The sequence below is a fragment of the Haliotis cracherodii genome, unplaced genomic scaffold, assembly GCF_022045235.1.
Source record: "Haliotis cracherodii isolate W230 unplaced genomic scaffold, xgHalCrac1.p SCAF_41, whole genome shotgun sequence".
Taxonomy (NCBI): Eukaryota; Metazoa; Mollusca; class Gastropoda; order Lepetellida; family Haliotidae; genus Haliotis; species Haliotis cracherodii.
The window spans coordinates 200128-222812 of record NW_027266299.1 but is presented as its reverse complement, the minus strand read 5'-3'; the positions used below and the strand labels follow the sequence as shown (position 1 = coordinate 222812).

The 22685-nt window shown below is 40.6% G+C and overlaps 1 protein-coding gene across 1 annotated transcript; it reads left to right on the top strand.

Annotated features, from left to right (window-relative positions):
• The first annotated feature begins 3186 nt into the window (after nt 1-3186).
• LOC139441570 (epithelial-stromal interaction protein 1-like) lies at nt 3187-18160 on the top strand. The gene is made up of 8 exons (XM_071222387.1): nt 3187-3615; nt 6302-6360; nt 8207-8287; nt 10324-10400; nt 11621-11704; nt 12510-12571; nt 14061-14107; nt 16792-18160. The coding sequence occupies exons 1-8, from the start codon at nt 3260-3262 to the stop codon at nt 17073-17075; spliced, it is 1050 nt and encodes a 349-aa protein (XP_071078488.1). The 5' UTR covers nt 3187-3259; the 3' UTR covers nt 17076-18160.
• Nucleotides 18161-22685: the final 4525 nt, after the last annotated feature.

Here is a 22685-nt window from a genome sequence, read left to right as displayed (position 1 = left end):
GCCAGACACATATGATTGGTTTGTCAGCACCATACCCGTGCTCGTGGGTTTAACCGAAGTGGTAAACGTTTGAGACCTGCATCATTTTGGGCTTTCCTCCCACATTAAGCTGACACGCAGTGATATGACTGGAATAATGTTAAAAGCGGCGTTAAACCCAACTCACTCACTCACTCACTATAAATGGTTAAATTACAACACACTGGCATTCTACACATGTTTGGCATAAATCGGAATGTACATATCGGTTATAAGTCGATTATTTGTAAATCACTCATCATAGACGCTAGTAGGAACAAGTTTACTCAACTTCTATCTTTCCCAGTCGTTCCCTATACAGCCATCACGAAAGGACAAGCGTTTTTTAATAAGTATTTACTTGTAATTTTAATCTATGTGGTAAATGTAAGCAGTGAAACGCACACGCCGGTCTAAATTCATTTATATTATCATCGATATATAAATCAAATACTCCAATAATATATGTTTAGGAGCGCGAGGGTGCCGGACAGCTTTGATTTCACAACATAGTTTCAGGACATTCAGCATGTCAAGCCTGCATTTTTCCACACTACGCACACACACACACACGCACGCGCGCACGATTTCACGCAGACACACGCCCACACACATTCGCACTCAACACACATCACGCACACACACACTCGCACTCAACACACACAACGCACGCACACACTAGCACGGACGCACGCTTTCACGCACACACACCACGCACGCACTCACGCACACACTAGCACGCACGCTTTCACGCAGACACACGCACACACACCACGCACGCACACACTCGCACTCACGCACACGCAAACACACGCGCGCTAGCAAACGCATGCACACACACCGGGACTTCACTTCATTCTTCGGGCCACAAGGAACATGGTCAAAAGAGGCCACGTGGTACATGAAAATAATTAGAATAATGTTTAATTATACAGATTTGAACTTGCTAAATAATTTCAAACTCCTCCTTCCAAACCCATTGAAAACTGTCACGAGGAAAAAATAACTGGCTTTCGAGTCTGAATCAGCCAATCCAGTGGTTGATATTATGAGCATCGATCCACGCTATCAGGATTCGAGGACATTCCATCAACCAAGTCAGTGAGAATGACAACAATGTCAATTCCATAGCCTCGCACGACTACAGGATGAAAGCATCATTATACAAATGCATGTGTAACGCATGAAAATTACCCAAAAAGGCTTCGTTAATATAAGTACAGTAAGTTTTTGTTGTTGGTTGGTTTGTTGTTTAACGCCGCACTCAGCAATATTCCAGCTATATGACGGCGGTCTGTAAATAATCGAGTCTGGACCAGACAATCCAGTTATTAATATCATGAGCATCGATCCACGCAATATGGATCGATGACATGCATCAACCAAGTCAGCGAGCCTGACCACCCGATCCCGTTAGTCGCCTTTTACGACAAGCATAGTCACCTTTTACGGCAAGCATGGGTTGCTGAAGACCTATTCTATCCCGGTGTCTTCAAGGGCCCATAAGTATAGTACAAATACCGTGCGTTTCATGTCCAGTAAACGTATGTGTAAACGAGGGGTAAGCAGTTGTGGAAGAATTTGTGATTTCTGACTATCAGCATTCAGACATACAAGCATATCACTCTTCGAACCTCTACAAACAAACAAACAAACAAACAAACTATACCTTATCTTGGTACCGCCTCCGTGGTCCAGTGGATAGAGCGTCTACCCAGGGAGCAGAAGGTCAGGAGTTCAACTCACTGATCACGTCATACCAAAAGACGTGACCGCCTCCGTGGTCTAGTGATAGAGCGTCCGCCCGGAGAGCGGAAGGTCCGGGGTTCGATCCTCGACCGCGTCATACCAAAAGCCGTTAAAAGATGGTACTTGTTGTTACCCTGTCTGGCGCTCGGCATTAAGGGGCTAAAACAAGGACTGGTCGGCTCGGAGTCAGTATACTGTGTCTGAGTGGGGTATTCATGTTAAACTGCGGCATGGTATCTCAGTGAGCTAGCACTATAAATCGGCATCAGTCCGGACTAGTACAAGCAGCCACACACACACACACACACACACACACACGTACATGCACGTCGCTATATAAGTGCAATAATCTTGGACGCGACGTTAAACCCAATTTCACCTCACCAAAAGACGTTAGAAGATGGTACTTGTTACCCTGTCTGACTACGGGGCTAAAACAAGGACTGGCCAAGTGTCAGTTTTTACTGTTACTTGTCACCACGTATCACACGGGTTGTATTGTTAGACACACGTGAGATTTACAGTAACTGTTGCCAAAGGGATCTGATGAGCATGCTTATGACAGTAAAGTAAACTACAGTTATAACGAACACGCTAATAACGAACTGACCGATATAACGAACTTATTTTTAGTCCCGGCCATTTGTTGTATATATGCTGTATATATGCTTATAACGAACTACGGTTATAACGAAATTAATTTAGTGGTCCCTTTGAGTTCGTTATAACCGTAGTTTACTGTACTATGTGGAAAATCGAAAATAACTCATTTTTGAACTTAAAATGTTTGAAAAATTAAGTTACACAGACCATGAAGCAAATTTATCCAATGCAAGTTAAAAAATGGAGGAAGTCTCTGGGCTCTTTTTTAATAATTGTATCAAGAGAATGTAACAAGTGTAATATTCTATAAAATAATAATTTCAGAGACTAGATGTTAGTCTAGAGATTTAGTGCCAGTCCCAGCATATATCCGCGTCTAGTTCCTCTTTTAGGGTCCATAAAATGAAAAGTGATTTGATTATCAGATACAATGTGCAACCGAATACGAGCAGAAACTGTGATTATTTATATTATTTTACTGTTGCAAAAAAACAACCTAAAAAACATTGTTTTATGAAAAGGAAGATCAATAACAGATACCGAACAGAGGTATCCATAAATTGATCAATTGCCGTGATATTGCTGGAATATTGCTAAAAGTGGCGTAAAACTATACTCACTCACTCAACATTTGCGCCACAAGTGTTCGAGGATATGAAAAAGTCTCTGTCAAGACTCGATCCTGAGACCGGATGCATCGCATATCTTCAGTTGAATGTTCATGAACGTGAATGAATACTTTTTTACCTCCCTTACAGTGTTCCGGGAGATGGCGCTTTGATATTATGGGGATTCCCCAACAACGCAAACGTCAACACGGAGATGTGCAAGTCAGCTCTATGAACAGAAACAGAAACTGCATCCGAGAAGCGAAAGTGAAAATAGCATAATGAGTAAGACATTCACATCGCGTCCATCAGTTACCAACAGGCCCCGCGGGTCTACCAGAGGCACAGGAAACCAAGCTGCCACGAGGGGTGCGGCGCGAGGGGCACCCACGGGACGAGGAGCAGTCAGAAGTCGGTCAGTTCGAGGCAGAGTTAATCCGTCAACTAGAGCGGGGATGTACAATCCAGACATGGGGTCGCGAGGGGGACGAGGAGGGGCATACCCCCGTCGACAAGGAGGGACGCACCCCCCAAGACCAGGAGGAACGTACCCCCCAAGATCAGGCGAGGAGGACGAGGGAGGGGCTGGTAATACGGACCAGACAGGGACCGGTAATACTGACCAGAGAGTGTCTCAGTAAGCAGCACAAGTATAGAATTAAGCACGCCTCAAAGTTTAAATCTTTACAAAGTAGCCATATGGCTACAAGTTTGTTTTTTCCCGGTAGCCAGTGGTAAAATCAAGAAGTCAAGCTAATATTGTAGGTAGCCAAAACCATTTGAAATTATCTTTTATCAAATAACTATTATAATATGTACAAGTCATAGCACTAGTCTTGGAATTGTATATTAGTGGAAACTGTACTTGATTTTGTGACTCGAACAATGATGCAATTTATGTTACTAGACTATATAGGTACATCGTTCAGGCTTGCTTATCCAATGAGCACTGTCAACTGAAATAACATACTCATTACATTGATATTTATGTATTCGTTCGTTGTCGACTTTAGGATGAATTATTAGCAGACATGTTTTCCAAGATCAGCTGTTATTTATTTTTGCGTCACCAGATGTGTAACAATAGAATTTAGTTGCCACAAGATATTTTTTGAGGTAGTCATTTGGCTAACTCTGAATTTTAGACGGTAGCCAAACTGAAATTTAAGTCGCATTGGCGACCGTTTTAGTCGCAATTTTGAGGCCTGTTAAGTGTGCTTAGTTAATCTTAAATGGAACTTACCTGTGATTTTTGCTGTAACAAATAACAAATGGCTTTAGGACATTTTCATCTTTTGAAAACTATTTCACATCCTTCTATATCATTACTAAAGTTAACACAATTCTTTTGCACATGACTTATGCAGTGTCAACACCCCCTACTCCCCCCCTCCCACAGGCAATGATACTAGGGCTGGGACGAGTCCAAATTTACTACCCGGGTACCCGCCCCCCTATTACCCGAGCCTACCCGGGTACCCACTGTAGGTATCAGGTGATGTCTCAAATTGTCCAATGGGGAACTTTTTTAGCATAGCCGTGGCAAAATGTATTTAGATACATGTATTAAACAATCTGGTCATGCATACACTGAACTTGACTTAAGCTATATCTTTATTCAACCACGTGAAAAATCAGAAGGAATGGGTGCATAGTCAGAAAGAAATGTGAACATTAGTGTCTTGTAGTGTAACCATAGATTTCGAGATAAGTTTAGTCATATATCACGTGACTAACCATGAGTCTGGGTAGTCCTGTGGGTACCTGGGTCCTACTCAGTACCCACTCAACCCGGATACCCGAGTTACCCGTCCCAGCCCAAAATGATACCCCCATCTCCTATCCCCACACTGTGTCACTGGACTGACCAGTGCCTGTCACGCTCTAGACCACTTGGTCTAATTTATGCAGATGGTCAGCAGAGATCAAGGTTCAGTGAGTTGGGTTTGCTCTTTTTAAACGAGTGAGGAGAAGAAAAAATGGTAGTTATAGGATATATTCACAATGTGAATGACACATGTATATGAAAAGTTAAAATGTCTTTTAACAGTACAATCATATAAGACTGACAAGACTGATAAGACTGACCCTAACAATTACAGGGGTATTGCACTAAGCAGCTACTTGGGTAAACTTGGTAAAAAAATCAATTACAAGACTTCTGTCAGTCTGGATTCAGAAGGGGCTAATGAACATCAGATAATGTATTTGTTTTTAAAACATTAATAGATTCTACAAACAGTAAGAATAAAAAACTACAAAAAGTCATTCAAAAGGTTCAGTTGACAGATCACTACTTCTCATAAAGCTATTATCAAATATAATCTCAGAAATGTAATATGATATCTCTTATAAATCCTTTAAAACCAACATAGGAGGAATACGAGGATGCTTTATGTCTCACACATTATTTATTATATACCTCAATGATCTTCCACATTATATCAAATCTGACAACATTTTTCATTTGCTGATGAGTTAGTACTATTTGCTGATCCCCACCCCCACCCCTCCAAAAAATAAATAAATAAGTAAATAAAAAAATAAAAAATAAAAATGTTACTTGATGGTCTGAGTGTATTTTGTGCAACAACGAAAATAAAGATTAAAGGTGACAAAACAAAAGTTGTAGTGTTTGGCAAATCAAGTAAAACTGAAGAAAAGTACTCTTGGACTATGGGTGACACAAAATACTAGTTATGAATAAATATAATTACTTAGGAATTACATTGAAGTAAATGGTAAACTTAAACATACTGTCCTGCAAAAGGACCTCCTCCGGGTCCGGGGTTCGATCCCCGGCTGTGTCATACCAAAAGACGTTAAAAGATGGTACTTGTTGTTACCCTGTCTTGCGCTCGGCATTAAGGGGCTAAAACAAGGACTGGTCGGCTCGGAGTCAGTATACTGTGTCTGAGTGGGGTATTCATGTTAAACTGCGGCATTGTATCCCGGTGGGCTAGCACTATAAATCGGCATCAGTCCGGACTAGTACAAGCAGCCACACAAACACACACACACCTACATGCACATCGCTATATAAGTGCAATAATCTTGGATGCGACGTTAAACTCCATTTCACCTCACCTCCTGCAAAAGGGCCTAGGGGCTACCATAATCTTCAGTCTACCATTTTTAACCAAGATATCACCACACCACCCGCCTCCTACAATAAATGACCAGTCCCTTGCTTGACCTGTCCATTCTGCATATGATTAATCATTGTCTTGTGTGGTTAATTATTAATTAACAAATAATTTGTGATGATTTAACAATCATATTTTTGGGCTGTTAATATATTATGTTTTCTTTTATGGTAACAGTCAAGGAGCATATTCTGTAATCAGTCCCAACGAGAAGAAAAGGCAACAGATTTCTGAGCGTACGTATACATAACAATATTCACGTTTTTATGAAACATTTGCCTTGTCTCTGAAAGCACATGATTACTCTAGGGGGGCACGGGTGGCCCAGTCGTCTAAGGCGCCGCGATTCGCTGTGCAGAGTTGCGTCTCTTGGGCACGCCAGAAACCTATGATTGTGGGTTCGAATCCCGGTTCGCCCTGATTATGTTTTTTAGATTTGTCAGCACCATACTCGTGCTCGTGGGTTTCACCGAAGTGGTAAAAGTTTGAGACCTGCATCACTTCGGGCTTTCCTCCCACATCAAGCTGACACGCCGTGATATAACTGTAATACTGTTAAAAGCGGCGTTAAACTCAACTCACTCACTCACTCTTAATGTTGGCTTAATGCAATGGGTCATAGTGTATAGTAGGGCTGGGACGGGTAACTCGGGTACTCGTGTCGGGTTGGTACTGAGTAGGACCCGGGTACCCACAGGACTACCCGGACCCGTGGTTAGTCACGTGATATGTTGTTTAATGACAACAAATTATCTAGAACTCTACGGTTACACTAAATGTGACTCACTCACTCACATGGTTTCTCCTGGTTCACAAACCAGAGTAACGTCTCTTTGTGCAGAAGAATAAATATTATATCCTTATCTTGAACTAATAGCTTTCTCTTTCTAATGATTGGTTGGTTGGTTGGTTTGCTGTTTAACGCCGCACTCAGCAATATTACAGCTATATGACGGTGGTCTGTAAATAATCGAATCTGGACCAGACAATCCAGTGATTGACATCATGAGCATCGATCCACGCAATTGGGATACGATGACATGTATCAACCAAGTCAGCGAGCCTGACCACCCGATCCCGTTAGTCGCCTTTTACGACAAGCATAGTCGCCTTTTACGGCAAGTATGGGTTGCTGAAGACCTATTCTACCCCGGAATCTTCACGGGTCTCTTTCTAATGAAATTTATGGGAATAAAACAATAGAAATATTCTGTTGATGTTGTTCATGAGATTCAGTTAACAAGGTTATTTGGGTGAGACGATATAAGAAGGTCAGGATATGATACATACCGTATTCAACGTAAAAAGCGCCCCGCTCTAATAAGCGCCCACGGCGATATTTGCTAATATATTGGCTAGTGAACAATCCCAATTAGCATTCCTTCCGATTGATCAAGTTACACAAGACTTATTTATTTGTTTATAATACGCACTCGTGTGTTATATGCACCCTTAATTATGGGCTATTAAATTCTGGATAAATATATCTGTTGTGTATGATACGCACATGCCTTTCTTTTGTATCTTTTCAGGCTGTCAGCATAAACCACGAAATTTACAATCTTTCATCTCTGTTTTTTCTCTCACCAAAATCATATTCTAATAAGAGCCCCCTATTTCTAATTTTGAGAGCGCCCCAGGCGCTTATTACAGCGAATAGGGTATTACGATACATAGGTCATGATACGATAGGTATATTTCTGTTGTTTTACACCGCACTCAGCAATATTCCATGTCTACACCACTATCAGTGATTCAAGAAGCCAGCTGCAGTTTTATCTCCATGGGAAATTGATTTTCATATAAATAAAAAAATACATAAATGATTGACATAGCTATTTGTTTTTAACTTTTATTTCGACCAACCATGCGAGGAACGGCTGGAATAAATCCATGAAACATAAAATATAAAAAGTGTGGCCTTATAGTTATATCTGTGTTTGTTATAACATATTCTGTATGAATGTTCAGGTATAAACACTTCCTCACCTATCCCCCTACCCCCTCCCCCCTCCCCCCCCTCATACACCCACCACCCCACCGCCTAAACATCCTTGTGATAATAATTTCTCTCCTTTCCAGAGGCCCGGCGTGAAACAGAAGCCTATGAGAGACACAAGGCTGAGAACAAGCCAGGCCACGTCTCATATCATGGAACAGTAGGTGAGACATTAGGGACGTAACATCTCATCAATACCAGTGTTCGAAATACCTGCCTGCCTGCCCGACCGTCCGAGACGGGTTGATTTGAACTCGGGCTGAGAGATTTTCAAATCCCCCTCCCCGACAGTTGGGTTATATTTCATAGGTGAAAATATTCTAAATATTTCCCGATGATAAGCATTAATTCAGATGTAAAATGAATGATAAAATGTAACCAAAAAGAAACCCCGTTAGCTTTTAGACAACCTAACATTTAGCGATGCACTTATGCTACAAGCAATCAGTTTTCATATTTTTAATTAAATTATCCTGAGAAACATATGATTATAGTGGGCAGGCAGGTTTTGGTCAGGGCTGGCAAGTATTTCATACCCTGTCAATACACATCAGAAGCCAGTTATTTCAATCTACCAATTCAAGAAATATGCACCGAATATATCTAACAAACATATCAGTCTTAAACAATATCAAATATGTTGGGAAACAAAAATATTTGTTTTACATGTTCTCAAAGATGAAGTTGAATAAAATATTTTGAGGCTCCAGTAACTCAAGTCTATTTCAGTACTTGTCCCAACTGTTCTTGGCCAATCTGTCCTATTGTGTTATCAAATACAGGATTTGTAGACCATCATTATGTCTGGATTTAATTCACAAATTATAAGGGCATGTTTAAAACATCTAACATTGGCTAGGTAGGAAAACAGGCAACGTTATGGATAACAACTTCTGGTTTATTGCTTATAGCGACGTTTCGATGTAGATTCTTACCCCGTTATCAAGCCGGAGTGACAACAATCAAGTGTATGAAGTATATATAAGCATGACATGTTGTGATAAACAGCAGATTAACATTGACAACAATGGTAAGAGATAACAAGTAGCATACAGGTAATTGGGTGAAGCACACAGGTAATAAAGCAAATGGATAATGAAGCACACAGGTAATAAAGCACATGGATAATAAAGCAAATGGATAATGAAGCACATGGATAATGAAGCACACAGGTAAAGAAGCACACGGATAATAAAGCAAATGGATAATGAGGCACATGGGTAATGAAGCACATAGATAATGAAGCACATGGATAATAAAGCACATAGATAATGAAGCACATGGGTAATGAAGCACATAGATAATGAAGCACATGGATAATAAAGCACATGGATAATGAAGCACACGGGTAATGAAGCACATGGATAATGAAGCAGACGGATAATGAAGCACACATGCAGTGAAGCCAGATGTGCAGTAAGGATAAGGATTAAAAGGACTAAACAGTGACAAGCTGATTGAATCATAATTAAAATAGTCTTTTGCTTGATAAGATCATCTACATCGAATATACCAACATTGTAAGAAGTTGTTATCCAAAAGGCGTAAAAACATTAAAGAATTGGTACTCAGACAAGGACTTTTAAAAATATAGTACGGGCGGTGTTTTTTTTAAATTTTCGTAGCTTCTTCAAACCAGTATGTATCCAAATAAACAGTTGTGTACCATCAACCTGGGAAAGGGCCTCCCTACATAAACAACCATACAAACTGCTAATGAAGCCATGACCATAACACGAGATGCGCAGAAAAGCAGTGCACATGTAAAGGGAAGTAACTACGGGCTAGATTGGATCGCATTTTTTTAGGTATTAGGATTTTTTTAATTTTGGGGAAAATGGAAATAAACACGAAACGTGCGGCAGACTTTATTTTATTTTAGCCTAAAGTTGTACGTTTTCTTACCTTATACCCACCAGCCTCTAGAAAGCCACTCAAGCTGTTTCAGCTGGGTTCAGCTGTCATAATGTAGCCTCTGATTTAGGCTAACTTCTAGTCTCTGAAATGAACATATCGTACAGAAAAAACAGTTGTTCAGTTATCTTAATAAAAATATGATAAACAGGAGCCAAGTGACTCTCTTCATTTTCAGATACTGCAGTAATCTAGACTTGCCAAACATTATAGACTTGCATGGGCTGTATTTGATATATATTTGTATCAGGGTCTGTATGACAGACTATCCCTGACTCTGCTTCAGGTGGAGGCGAGATGACCGAGACTGAAGCAAGGAGTAAAATGGCAATGACCAACGCAAGTGCCAAGTTCAACATGCTGGTCAGTTTCATTGATATCAACGCCATGTGGCCATCTTTGTTTTTTAATGCAGCACTCATTGTTTATCATCGTACCACGGCGACATACGACGTCATTCATACTATCAACCACTGGTTTGCCTGGCCATGATTATGGCTATTGTTATGATGTCTGGTTCATCATTAAATAAGACAAGGCATGTCATGAGATATCCGGGGTAGAATAGGTCATATTGCAAACTATGCTAGCCGTAAAAGGCGACTTTGCGACTTTGTTGTAAGAGACGACTAACGGGATCGGGTGGTCAGGCTTGCTGACTTAGTTGATTCGTGTCATCGGTCTCAATTGCGTTGATCGATGCTCATAACGTCAATCACTGGATTGTCTGGCTCAGACTCAATTATATACAGACCACCGTCATACAGCTGGAATATTGCTTAGTGTGGTGTTAAACAACAAACAAACAAACAAACATGTCATGAGATGGAGTGACCTTGTGAACTGTCGCCAGTGATGGGTGGATACAAAGTCCAGAATGGGTTACACATAAAAACATGGATCGCTTACTGGAAGCGGATTTGTGATTATTGTTGTAACAGCTATTAAAGGCTATTGAATTACAGCAAAACTGGAAATTAATGCGTCTCCAAAGTTATACGACTGCTGACCCCTTACCAAAAATGGGACTCAGTATCAATGCCACTCCCCCCACCCCATCCCCAGGGGAATAATACACATCCTTACCTTAATCCAATCAAACACAAGCACCGCTTATTAGCACTGAGTAGAGCACTTCCGTAAAAACAATAAAAAGTGTTTTCCTAAAAACAAAACACAGTTTATATGTTTACTCTGTTGACTGGCATTAAGAAAGTTCAAAGGCAATATAATAATTGAACCAATAACAGTTCACTGATTGGTATGCGGAGAAGGTGTCAACAAGCTTGACACGAGTGGGTAGCACTCTTGACCCCAGCAGTGATAACTCACCGGATGCCCATTGTGTAATTGCTATTGTTTGAATGACATTGTTATATACTTGTTACAACTGCTGCTCAATAAACCGTGTTTGTGTATATATTCAAGTTGGTATTTCCGCTATCATGATCTGTTAAGCCATGCACTGATTGGTAAGATGAAAGGTTGTTCTTACATGACCTGCAATTGGATTTTGATGAGATTGTGCATGAGTTGTTCTATCAATTATTGCCCTCTACACATGAAACAATGCTTGTTGCCAGGAGCGACAGAGGAAGAGGAAGGAGGAGGAGAAAAGACATCTGGAGGAGGAGTTCTCAAAGAAGAAGATGGACGCCAGGAGGAATGTAAGTCAAACACCAAACATGTTATTTTTCATCCCAAGACAAAGTATTTAAAGGTCATGTTGCTGTGGCAAATTTCAAAATTGTAATTTTGTTCAAAATTGGGATTGTAAAGTTCCTATTTTTCTATTTTCAGAGGTAGTCGACATTATATTTCATCATTGCCTTCAATGCAGTAATGTTACATTAGGCACAGTTAAGCAATTGTTAGCCTGGCTCTCTGTATTAAGGGGAGTGAGTGAGTGAGTGAGAATGGTTTTACGCCGCTTTTAGCAATATTCCAGCAATATCATGGCGGGGGACACCAGAAATGGGCTTCACACATTGTACCTATCTCGGGAATCGAACCCAGGTCTTCGGCGTGACGAGCAAACGCTTTAACCACTAGGCTACCCGACCACCCCGTATTAAGGGGATAAAACGCCAGTATAATGTGACTGAGAGGCATACAAAATCAAACTGTGGCGTGGTATTGCAGGGGGCAAACACTATGAAATCGGCGCAAGTCCAGACGAGTACAAGCAGCCACCCTCACTACACAAACCCCCATGCACGTCACTAAACAGTGAAATAATCTTGAATGTGACGGTCCCCTTTTTAGGTCACATCACCCTATCTAAGGGAGATAACTCCATGGCAGATTGTATGGATCAACGTCATGAATGTGTGGGGAAATTAGAGTTATTCTTCCCAATGGATCAAGGTGATGCATGCATTATTTCTCAGTGCCAGTAACATCATTATTATATCAAAAATGGTTGGGTGATCTGTTAGCGACACATCTGAGATAGCTTTTTTATGATTTCAGACAGAGAAGAATGAGAGGCGAGCACAGAGAGAAGATGAAAAGAAAAGAGAAGAAATGGAGAAGTAGGGACTTATAGTTATCATTATTCTTTTTGAATTGTATTTCATATTAGAAAAGAAATAAATAGAGTTCATGCGTTATTGGTTTCACTACGCAAAATAGTCAACAATACTAAATTAATTTTGAGCTGCTAAAGTACAAATATCCTTGAAAGATTTTCAAAATTAAACAACACTTTTATTACAGTATGTGGTTAAGCTAAAATACCAAACTGTAACAAGTATTTCTTGAGAAATAACTGTATTGTTTTCTTAAGTTTGATGTTATTTTGATCACGCTGATCCTGATGTTTAAATCCTCAGTGAAGGGTAATTGTTTGACTGTAATTGTTTGACTGTTATTGTTTGACAGTTATTGTTTGACTGTAATTGTTTGACTGTTATTGTTTGACTGTAATTGTTTGACTGTGATTGTTTGACAGTTATTGTTTGACTGTAATTGTTTGACTGTGATTGTTTGACTGTAATTGTTTGACAGTGATTGTTTGACTGTAATTGTTTGACTGTGATTGTTTGACTGTAATTGTTTGACTGTAATTGTTTGACTGTGATTGTTTGACTGTAATTGTTTGACTGTGATTGTTTGACTGTAATTGTTTGACTGTAATTGTTTGACAGTTATTGTTTGACTGTAATTGTTTGACTGTGATTGTTTGACTGTAATTGTTTGACTGTGATTGTTTGACTGTAATTGTTTGACTGTAATTGTTTGACAGTTATTGTTTGACTAATTGTTTGACTGTGATTGTTTGACAGTTATTGTTTGACTGTAATTGTTTGACTGTGATTGTTTGACTGTAATTGTTTGACTGTGATTGTTTGACTGTAATTGTTTGACTGTAATTGTTTGACAGTTATTGTTTGACTAATTGTTTGACTGTGATTGTTTGACAGTTATTGTTTGACTGTAATTGTTTGACTGTGATTGTTTGACAGTTATTGTTTGACTGTAATTGTTTGACTGTGATTGTTTGACAGTTATTGTTTGACTGTGATTGTTTGACTGTAATTGTTTGACAGTTATTGTTTGACTGTAATTGTTTGACTGTGATTGTTTGACAGTTATTGTTTGACTGTGATTGTTTGACTGTGATTGTTTGACAGTTATTGTTTGACTGTGATTGTTTTACTGTAATTGTTTGACAGTTATTGTTTGACTGTAATTGTTTGACTGTGATTGTTTGACTGTAATTGTTTGACAGTTATTGTTTGACTGTGATTGTTTGACAGTTATTGTTTGACTGTGATTGTTTGACTGTAATTGTTTGACTGTAATTGTTTGACAGTTATTGTTTGACTGTAATTGTTTGACAGTTATTGTTTGACTGTAATTGTTTGACTGTAATTGTTTGACAGTTATTGTTTGACTGTAATTGTTTGACAGTTATTGTTTGACTGTAATTGTTTGACTGTGATTGTTTGACTGTTATTGTTTGACTGTAATTGTTTGACTGTAATTGAGCCTTATGGATATTATTTGTCTTCCTTCCAGGATTAAAAACAAATTTCTGGACAAATTCGAACAACCTGCTCCGAAAGGTAAGATGTTGAACACTCTTCCGTTTTAATGTACAAGTATTAAAGTACTTTAGGAAGTATTCTGCAAATACTATATTAGTATTATTCTACAAAAGCAGTATGAGTGAGTGAGTGAGTGAGTGAGTGAGTGAGTGAGTGAGTATGGTTTAGTACCACTTTTATCAATATGCCAGCCATACCGTTTTTGTTTGTTTGTTTGTTTGTTGTTTAATGCTGCACTTAGCAATATTCCAGCTATATGATGGTGGTTTGTAAATAATTAAGTCTGGACCAGACAGTTCAGTGATTGATATCATTGTCATCGATCCACGCAATAAGGATATGATGACGCATCAACCAACTCAGCGAGCCTGACCACCCGATCCCGTTAGTCGCCTTTTTTGACAACGGCAAGCATGGGTTGCTGAAGACCTATTCTACCCCGGATCTTCACGGGTTGCAGTTATACCAAGGCAGAGAGATATGGACTTTACACATTGCACTGGGGAATCAAACTTGGCCTCAGCAACAAATGCTTAAACCACTGTGCTACCCAACCACCCAAAACTACCATGTAATATTTCCTTGTGATATTTATATGATGGCACCATGAGGGAATATGTCTTTTTATCATCCAAAACTGGCTCCCACAGGAGATATCGCTTGGGTGAGATCAAGCGATAACTACATTGTAGATATCGCTGCAATGGAATATTGCTAAAGAGGCATAAAATAATACTCACTCACTCTAAATGCCACATGGTGTAACTAAATTGCACCACTTAGTTAAGTATTTGTTTAGACTGAGATTCTTCAGAAACGCTAAAGTGATTTTAGATGTATATTTTATATATCATGTAAATAATCAACAGATGGTAATCGATTGTTCAAAATTGGCACACATCATTATCATTGACCCAGTTTCCATATGGCACAGATGGAACAGTAGATTGTCAAGGTGAAGGTCATCTTTTCTCAATATCTTATATGTCCATCATTAGAGTCCGAAACTGACCGGCATCGTCGTCCCAAGGAAGCAATCAGATCCTGAATTGCGGCCTGGGGAATGTCCTCCCATCCTGCCTGCAGTGCTTGTGCCAACTGTTGGGGGTTCTGTGGTTGTTGCTGATGTGATCGTAGCTGTTGCTGACGTGATCGTAGTTGTTGCTGACGTGATCGTAGTTGTTGCTGACATGATCGTAGTTGTTGATCCAGTGCATCCAATAAACGTTTGATTGGGTTTTAATCTTGAGGGCCGTGGCAGGACCTGGATGTTTTTATTCCTGGGCCCACTTGCACAGAGCGATCTTAGGACTATGGCTATTTTAAGCCAATGTTAAAGTATGGGAGTTACGATCATCTTAGCGCTAAGATCACTTTGTGCAAGTTGGCCCTGGAAAAGGCTGTTGCCGTGTGAGGTCAGACATTGTCTTGTTAGAGAATGACGTTATTTTGTAGCATAATGGGAAGGACGTGTGGCAGAAAAATCTCATCCGTGTAACATTGTGCTCTTAAATTGGCCCAATCTCATTAAAATGAGACCTTAGTTCTCGCTACCGCGAAACAAAGATCTGAAGACATCCCATTACGGGTCACGTCAGACCGACCTTGCGACAACTTTGACCGACCAATGGAATGACCAGTCAGAAGACAGCTTTCTCGAGCTTTACGGCACTAATTTCAAATTGGCGACTAATCTTTGGAACATATTTTGACAAATTTGAAACCTAAACAAAAGAACATTCTGGAATGGCTAATAGATAGTCTAGATTGTATGGATTCAGTCGTTAAACCCGTAACTATCGTTCGGAGTTAAAGTTTTCGAGGTTGTATGATTAGAAATCACATTCCGACTGTCACTTTCATAATCTGGTAAGCGATGCTCTGATTGGTCGGATGAAAGGTCGTTCTGACAGGACCCCTAATGGGATGTCCTCAGATTTTTGTTAAGCGGTAGCGAGAACTGAGGTCTAATTCTAATGAGATTGTCCCAATCCATGCAGAAATGACAATTCATTTTTTGGTATTTATTTTGTATGGATGTTGACTATTGTATTCTCTTGTGATGAAGAGGGGCTGGGGATAGAGGAACCAAGTTTGTCCATCTTTCCGTCTGTCTGTCCGCTTCTCAAATGAATGGGACAAATTTTAAATGAGTTCGAAAATTGTTGTCCTAAATTCATTTTTTACAGAGTTATAGCTCAAGCTTTTCAACTAAGTCCATAGTGTCTGCAATAGGGACAAGTTTTCTCCAAAACTACTGACATTGCATGAAGGAAACTTGGCAGGTTTATCTAAGAGACACTTTTTAAGACTGTGTTCGAAAATTGGTCCCGTAATTTTTTTTTTTCTAGAGCTACTTCCCTTACTACTTGTTTTTAGATTTTGAGCATACACACTTAGGTACTACCCTTGATCCATGTTATTTTAACAAAGTGTTTGTGTCTGCAATAGGAATAAGTTTTCTCATAAATTACTGTGCAGAGTTGCATCCCTTAGGCATGCCTGGAACCTATGATTGTGGGTTTGAATCCCGGTTCACCCTGTTTGTTTCTCTGATTTTCAGCACCTTACCCATACTCTAGGTTTCACCAAAGCGGTAAACGCCTAAGACCTGCATCACAGCTTTCCTCACAGGACCAGGACCATGGTCACACTACACAATACCCTGTTAATTGATACTGATGTGTTAGTTCATGTTTCAGATGTTCCCCCCAAGGCTTCAAATCCATCAAGTTCCTCCAATATCTCCATTCCATCCAGGTCAAGTGACCCTCAGCCTCGTTCTCACCCAGCCAATGAGCGACAACAACTGGAACAAGATCAGCCAATGAGAGATAGGAACACTGATCACATGACCCCCGAAATGAACTCTGATCTTGAGACTTTACATGCGATGTTTCCCCAGTTCTCTGTTTCTGCCATTAAGGAGATATACTCTCAGAGTTGGTCGCTAGAGGTCACGGCAGCAATACTGGCAGATCAATGAACTGAAGCAACATGAAAAACCCATCTTCCCGAGGCAAGAGAGTTAACTGACTTTAAAAGTCCAGTTTCCACCCTTGCCGAACTAGGCTTGAATTACTGGGCTCGATCATAGCGCCTACAGTGACTATTACCAGTTATGTCCATTTTATGCCTCTCCTATGGACCAATCAGATTCAACCTCTCGTATCACTTGCATTTGCTTCACACAAAATGGTGGCGCCCAGTCAGTACGATCTGATCGATAATCAAGATCTATATTGTAATAAAACGGGTCTTACATTGCGAAGTGCATCAAATCATGTGAGCGCCTTGATTAAAAACATGAAAAGATTTGGAAAATATCTGCTGAAGAGTTTGCGTTGCACATGCTTTGCAAATCCTGCAATCGACCGAAATCTGCATGACAGTTTACGAACCGGGTTTCGATTTTGATGCGCAATTTTGATTGGACTATGCATGGATTGGTTAGTCCAGCCAAAATGTAACTCTATAATACCAGCCTAGTTCGGCAAGGGTGGAAACTGGACTTTTATAGTCAGTTAACTCCCTTGCCTCGGGAAGATGTGAATAACCATGTTTCTTACATGTAGCTCACCTGAATCAAGGATCATGTGACCATATGTTGTGATATTGTCTTTTATGAGTCTCCATACTTTTCAACTTTGTGAATACAGTGAAAAATGGGGAGATGTTTTCTCAGAAACTACTTAAGTTTCATGAATGAAAGTTTACATGCTTAACTAATGGATATTGTCAAGGCTGAGTTTGGAAATTGGTGCTGTAAATTACTTTTTACATGTTATTTCACTTAGTGCATGGTGTCGTCAATGGGGACAAGTTTTTTCAGAAACTACTCAAGTCATATGAATGAAATTTTGCAAGCTTATCAAAGAGAATCTATACTTATCAAGACTGAGTTTAACAATCTGTGCCCTAAATTGCTTATTCCAGAGAAAGGATCTTTTGTGTGTATCAATTTTAATTTTTGTCAGATTTTCTCATGACATGAAGCCTGCCCAGTGCCTGTCTACATTCTAACTGTGTGTCATGACGGAGAAGAGAGAGCGGGTGGCCCAGTCATCTAAGGTGCCGATTTTGTTTCCTTGGTCAAACCAGAAACATTTGATTGTGGGTTCGAATCCCGGTTCGCCCCGATTATGTTTCTAGGTATGTCAGCACCATACCCGTGCTCGTGGGTTTCACCGAAGTGGTAAACGTCTGAGACCTGCATCACTTCGGGCTTTCCTCCCACATTAAGCTGACACGCCGTGATATAACTGGAATACTGTTCAGAGCGGCGTTAAACCCAACTCATTCATGGCAGGATGTGATAACACTGTTTTCTTGTTGTATGTATTGTGATGCATTATGTTATGTGGTATGGGGTATAACATATCAAATTTGTAGGCCTGCGATGGCTTTTTCATTATGAAATGCTGGGATTTTATCCGCAAATAAATGGTGCCCTAAAAATTCTTGAAAAAAATTCTTATGTCTCTCATTGTAGGGAAAAAAATAAATTGTCTGCCACATTTTTAGAAAAAAGGTATCTTGCCTCATAGTTTTATTTTAAAAAATATCTGATTTTGCTGCTGCCTCCGATCTAAAATATAGTTAAAATTAGTAAAATTTTGTGGTTTTTTTGTGGCTAAAGATTTATATCTTAAAAGAATTCCAGAAACTGTGAAATATCTTGCAACATTTGGTGCAAAAAAAATCAGTGCACCTAAACAATCATTGATGTAGAACAACATATCAATGTAGATATGCTGTTACTCTCTCAAACAATGATGCAATGACTTGATGAATAAACATTGATTGATTTAGTAGTTTTTTTTCATCATTCTGCTAAATAGGAGAGTTCATTATGACATTATGCCATCACATATTCCAGGCTGACTTCAAACCATTTCAGAGTGGCTTCCTGTCTGTCTCACATCTGCGAGAGTTCCTGTAGAAAGCTTATATTCCAGCAATATCACAGCGGGGGACACCTGAAATGAGCATTGTACCCATCTGGGGAATTAAACCCGGGGCTTTGGCATGGCGAGCAAACACTTTAACAACAAGGCTACCAAACCGCCCCTCCAACTGGAACGAATTTACAAGAGCTAGCGCTCCAAGATCGTGAGACCGGTGAAGATCCCGGGGTAGAATAGGTCTTCAGCAACCAATGCTTGCCATAAAAGGTGACTATGCTTGTTGTAAAAGGCAACTAACGGGATCAGGTGGTCAGGCTCGCTGTCTTGGTTGATGCATGTCATCCATCCCAATTGCGCGAATCGATGCTCATGATATTAATCACTGGATTGTCTGGTCCAGACTCTATTATTTACAGACCGCCATCCTATAGCTGGAATATTGCTGAGTGCGGCGTAAAACAACAAACCAACCAACCAACCAACAAGATCGTGAAGCAATCGACTGTGTATTGTATCGATGTGAAAGATGTGTTTTGAATGTTATTGCTTTCAACACTATGTCAGTTATATCAAGGCTTGTATGTCTGCTTGATGCAAAAAGAAATACAAAATGCCCCCAGAATATCAAATGGTCGGTCCCTAATTCCACAAATAACAAATCCAGTAAATACAAAATGACTGTTTATACAAAGACATCTCTGTACAAGGCAAACATGACAATCTTTTGATGATGACAAATGGTTTTGGCAGATGGAAAGGAATCCAACTCGGAATGCATCGATACACACGAAATGGCCGCACCACGGACAGACTTAGTGTGTCATGGACAGTGGGAGTGAGCAACTGGTTTGTGTACATGATTCAGGGGAGATAATCAAAGTAACGGGAGTGAGTGAGTTAGTGAGTATGGTTTTACGCCGCTTTTAGCAATATTCCAGCAATATCACGGCGGGGGACACCAGAAATGGGCTTCACACATTGTACCCATGTCGTGAATCGAACCCGGGTCATCGGCGTGTTGAGCAAACGCTTTAACCACTAGGCTACCCGACCACCCAAATCAAGGTAACAGTTTGGGTGACCTCAGTACATACAAGTGAAGAATGACCACTGCCCTGCATATGTGAGAGAGTCGATATGATTTTATGCCGCTTGTAACAATATTCCAGCAATATCACAACAGGGGACACCAGAAATTGGCTTCAGACATTGTGCCCATGTCGGGAATCGAACCCGGGTCTTCGGCGTGACGAGCGAACATTTTAGCAGTAGGCTAAACAACCTCTTCCCCCACCATCCTCCAGCATATGTACACAGTGATACATCACTTCCCATGGTAAAGCACTGCCCCCGTGATGACGTTCTATAGTTACACATTACATCTATACAGTGTCTTAGTAACAGAGACCAACTCCGTGGTCTACTGGTGGAGAATCCGCCCGGAGAGCGGAAGGTCAGGGGTACTTGTTGTTACCCTGTCTGGCGCTCAACATTAAGGGGCTAAAACAAGGACTGGTCGGCTCGGAGTCAGTATACTGTGTCTGAGTGGGGTATTCATGTTAAACTGCGGCATGGTATCTCAGTGGGCTAGCACTATAAATCGGCATCAGTCCAGGCTAGTACAAGCAGCCACACAAACACACACACGTACATGCACGTCGCTATATAAGTGCAATAATCTTGGACGCGACGTTAAACCCCATTTCACCTCATCTCATAAAGCTGCAAATGCTTTGGAGATTAGGACGCTGGACTTAAAACAAATGCATCACCCTCTTTAGTGCTTCCTTGTATTTCCAGGACGTATCACGTACATCATCATCATCATCATCATCATCCACGTGGTCCTGTGCACAGCCCACAGATCACAAATCAGGTGAAGTTAAGCAACGTCGGTCTCAGAGAGTAGTTGGATGGGTGATCACGTTAAGCAGCTTGACTCCTGAGAGTTTCTAGGGCTTCGGTCCTGCCCCACACTGAAGCACATGTACCACATGTGGTGTCTCCGTAGGTAAGTGACTTTGTTCGAAATGTGCCTCTGTTCACCCAGCAGTGAGTGGGTACCCGGTAGGATGAGATAGTAATGTGACTGTTAACCTTCTAGCGCCTCAGGCAGCTTGGGTTGTATACTCCCCAGGGAGCTGAGAATGAAAATCGAGTGCTCACTGATCCATTGACCGGGGTAATAATAGTGTAACGCTATGAGCATCCACTTGGTGAATGGAATCTGGCACATTATAGATGCACTTCTTCTTATTATTATTATTCCACTGCACTCGGCAATATTCCAGCTAGATAACGGCGGTCTGTAAATAACATACTAGAATTTGTACTTTACCATGAAAGTGTTATCCAAAATATAACACTTGTTACATTTCACCACTTTCTTAAAAGGCATTGTGCGTTCATTGCTTTCGGCCATGGGATCTGTTGCCAGTTTACACTTATCAGAGGGGTATACAAAGTATGTGATCTAGGCTGCCAGTTGTTGAACTTCCATTTTTGTGGAAGCCTCGGTTGCCATCGGGACCCACAGACTGTAGCAGCTGCAAGCTCCGACTGAACTCTTCAGGACCTTTTTAAAACTGCAGCTTATTGTGACAAATAAATCAACACATAAACTACTGCAGGCCATAAGGTTCCATACAAAATTAAAATCGGCCCGACATGAGATCTAACTGCCACGGGCCAAAAGGCATCCACCTAATTCGAACACAGTGTGATGGGTGGGAATGTCCAAAGTGATACCAGTCACTTTGGTGAAGCACACAAACATGGCTGTAGTGCTGAAATAGGCATTGTGCATCCATTGCTTTCGGCCATGGGATCTGTTGCCAATTTACACTTATCAGAGGGGTATACAAAGTATGTGATCTAGGCTGCCAGTTGTTGATCTTCCATTTTTGTGGAAGCCTCAGTTACCGTGGGGACCCACAGACTGTAGCAGCTGCAAGCTCCAACTAAAATTAAAATGGGCCCGACATGAGATCTACTTGCCACGGGCCTACAGGCATCCGCCTAATTCGAACACAGTGTGATGGGTGGGAATGTCCAAAGTGATTCCAGTCACTATGGTGAAGCACACGAGCATGGCTGTAGTGCTGAAATACTAAACTTTGGGAAGCAGTTGTCATAATGATTTTTGTTTGATCGTAATTGAATTGTGACCCAGGGGTCCGGAAACCGTCATATGCGCCGGACATGTCCGATTGAGAATCTCAAATGTCCGGTCTAAAATATTGCTTACCGGACATTTAAATTTTTCTGTCCGGACATTCTTAAATTTTGACCGGACATGATCAACAGTTAAGACTGAGCAATGTGACCCTAAGGAAACTTCATAACAAATTTATCAAAAGAAACCGACTTTGTGAGTCAATGTGATCTGTGGCAGTAAAATGAGTTTAATATGAGTGAGTGAGTGAATATGGTTTTACGCCGCTTATAGCAATAATCCAGCAATATCACGGCGGAGATGGGCTTCACACATTGTACCCACGTCGGGAATCGAACCTGGGTTTTCGGCGTGACGAGCGAACGCTTTAACCACTAGGCTACCCGACTGCCCCGAGTTTCATATGAAATACTTACTATCAGTTTTAATGGACAGCTTAAGTGATGAGAGTAACAGAATGGAAAGCCCAAGTGATGAAGTCACAATCGGGACAAATATACCCGGTACCCAGTCT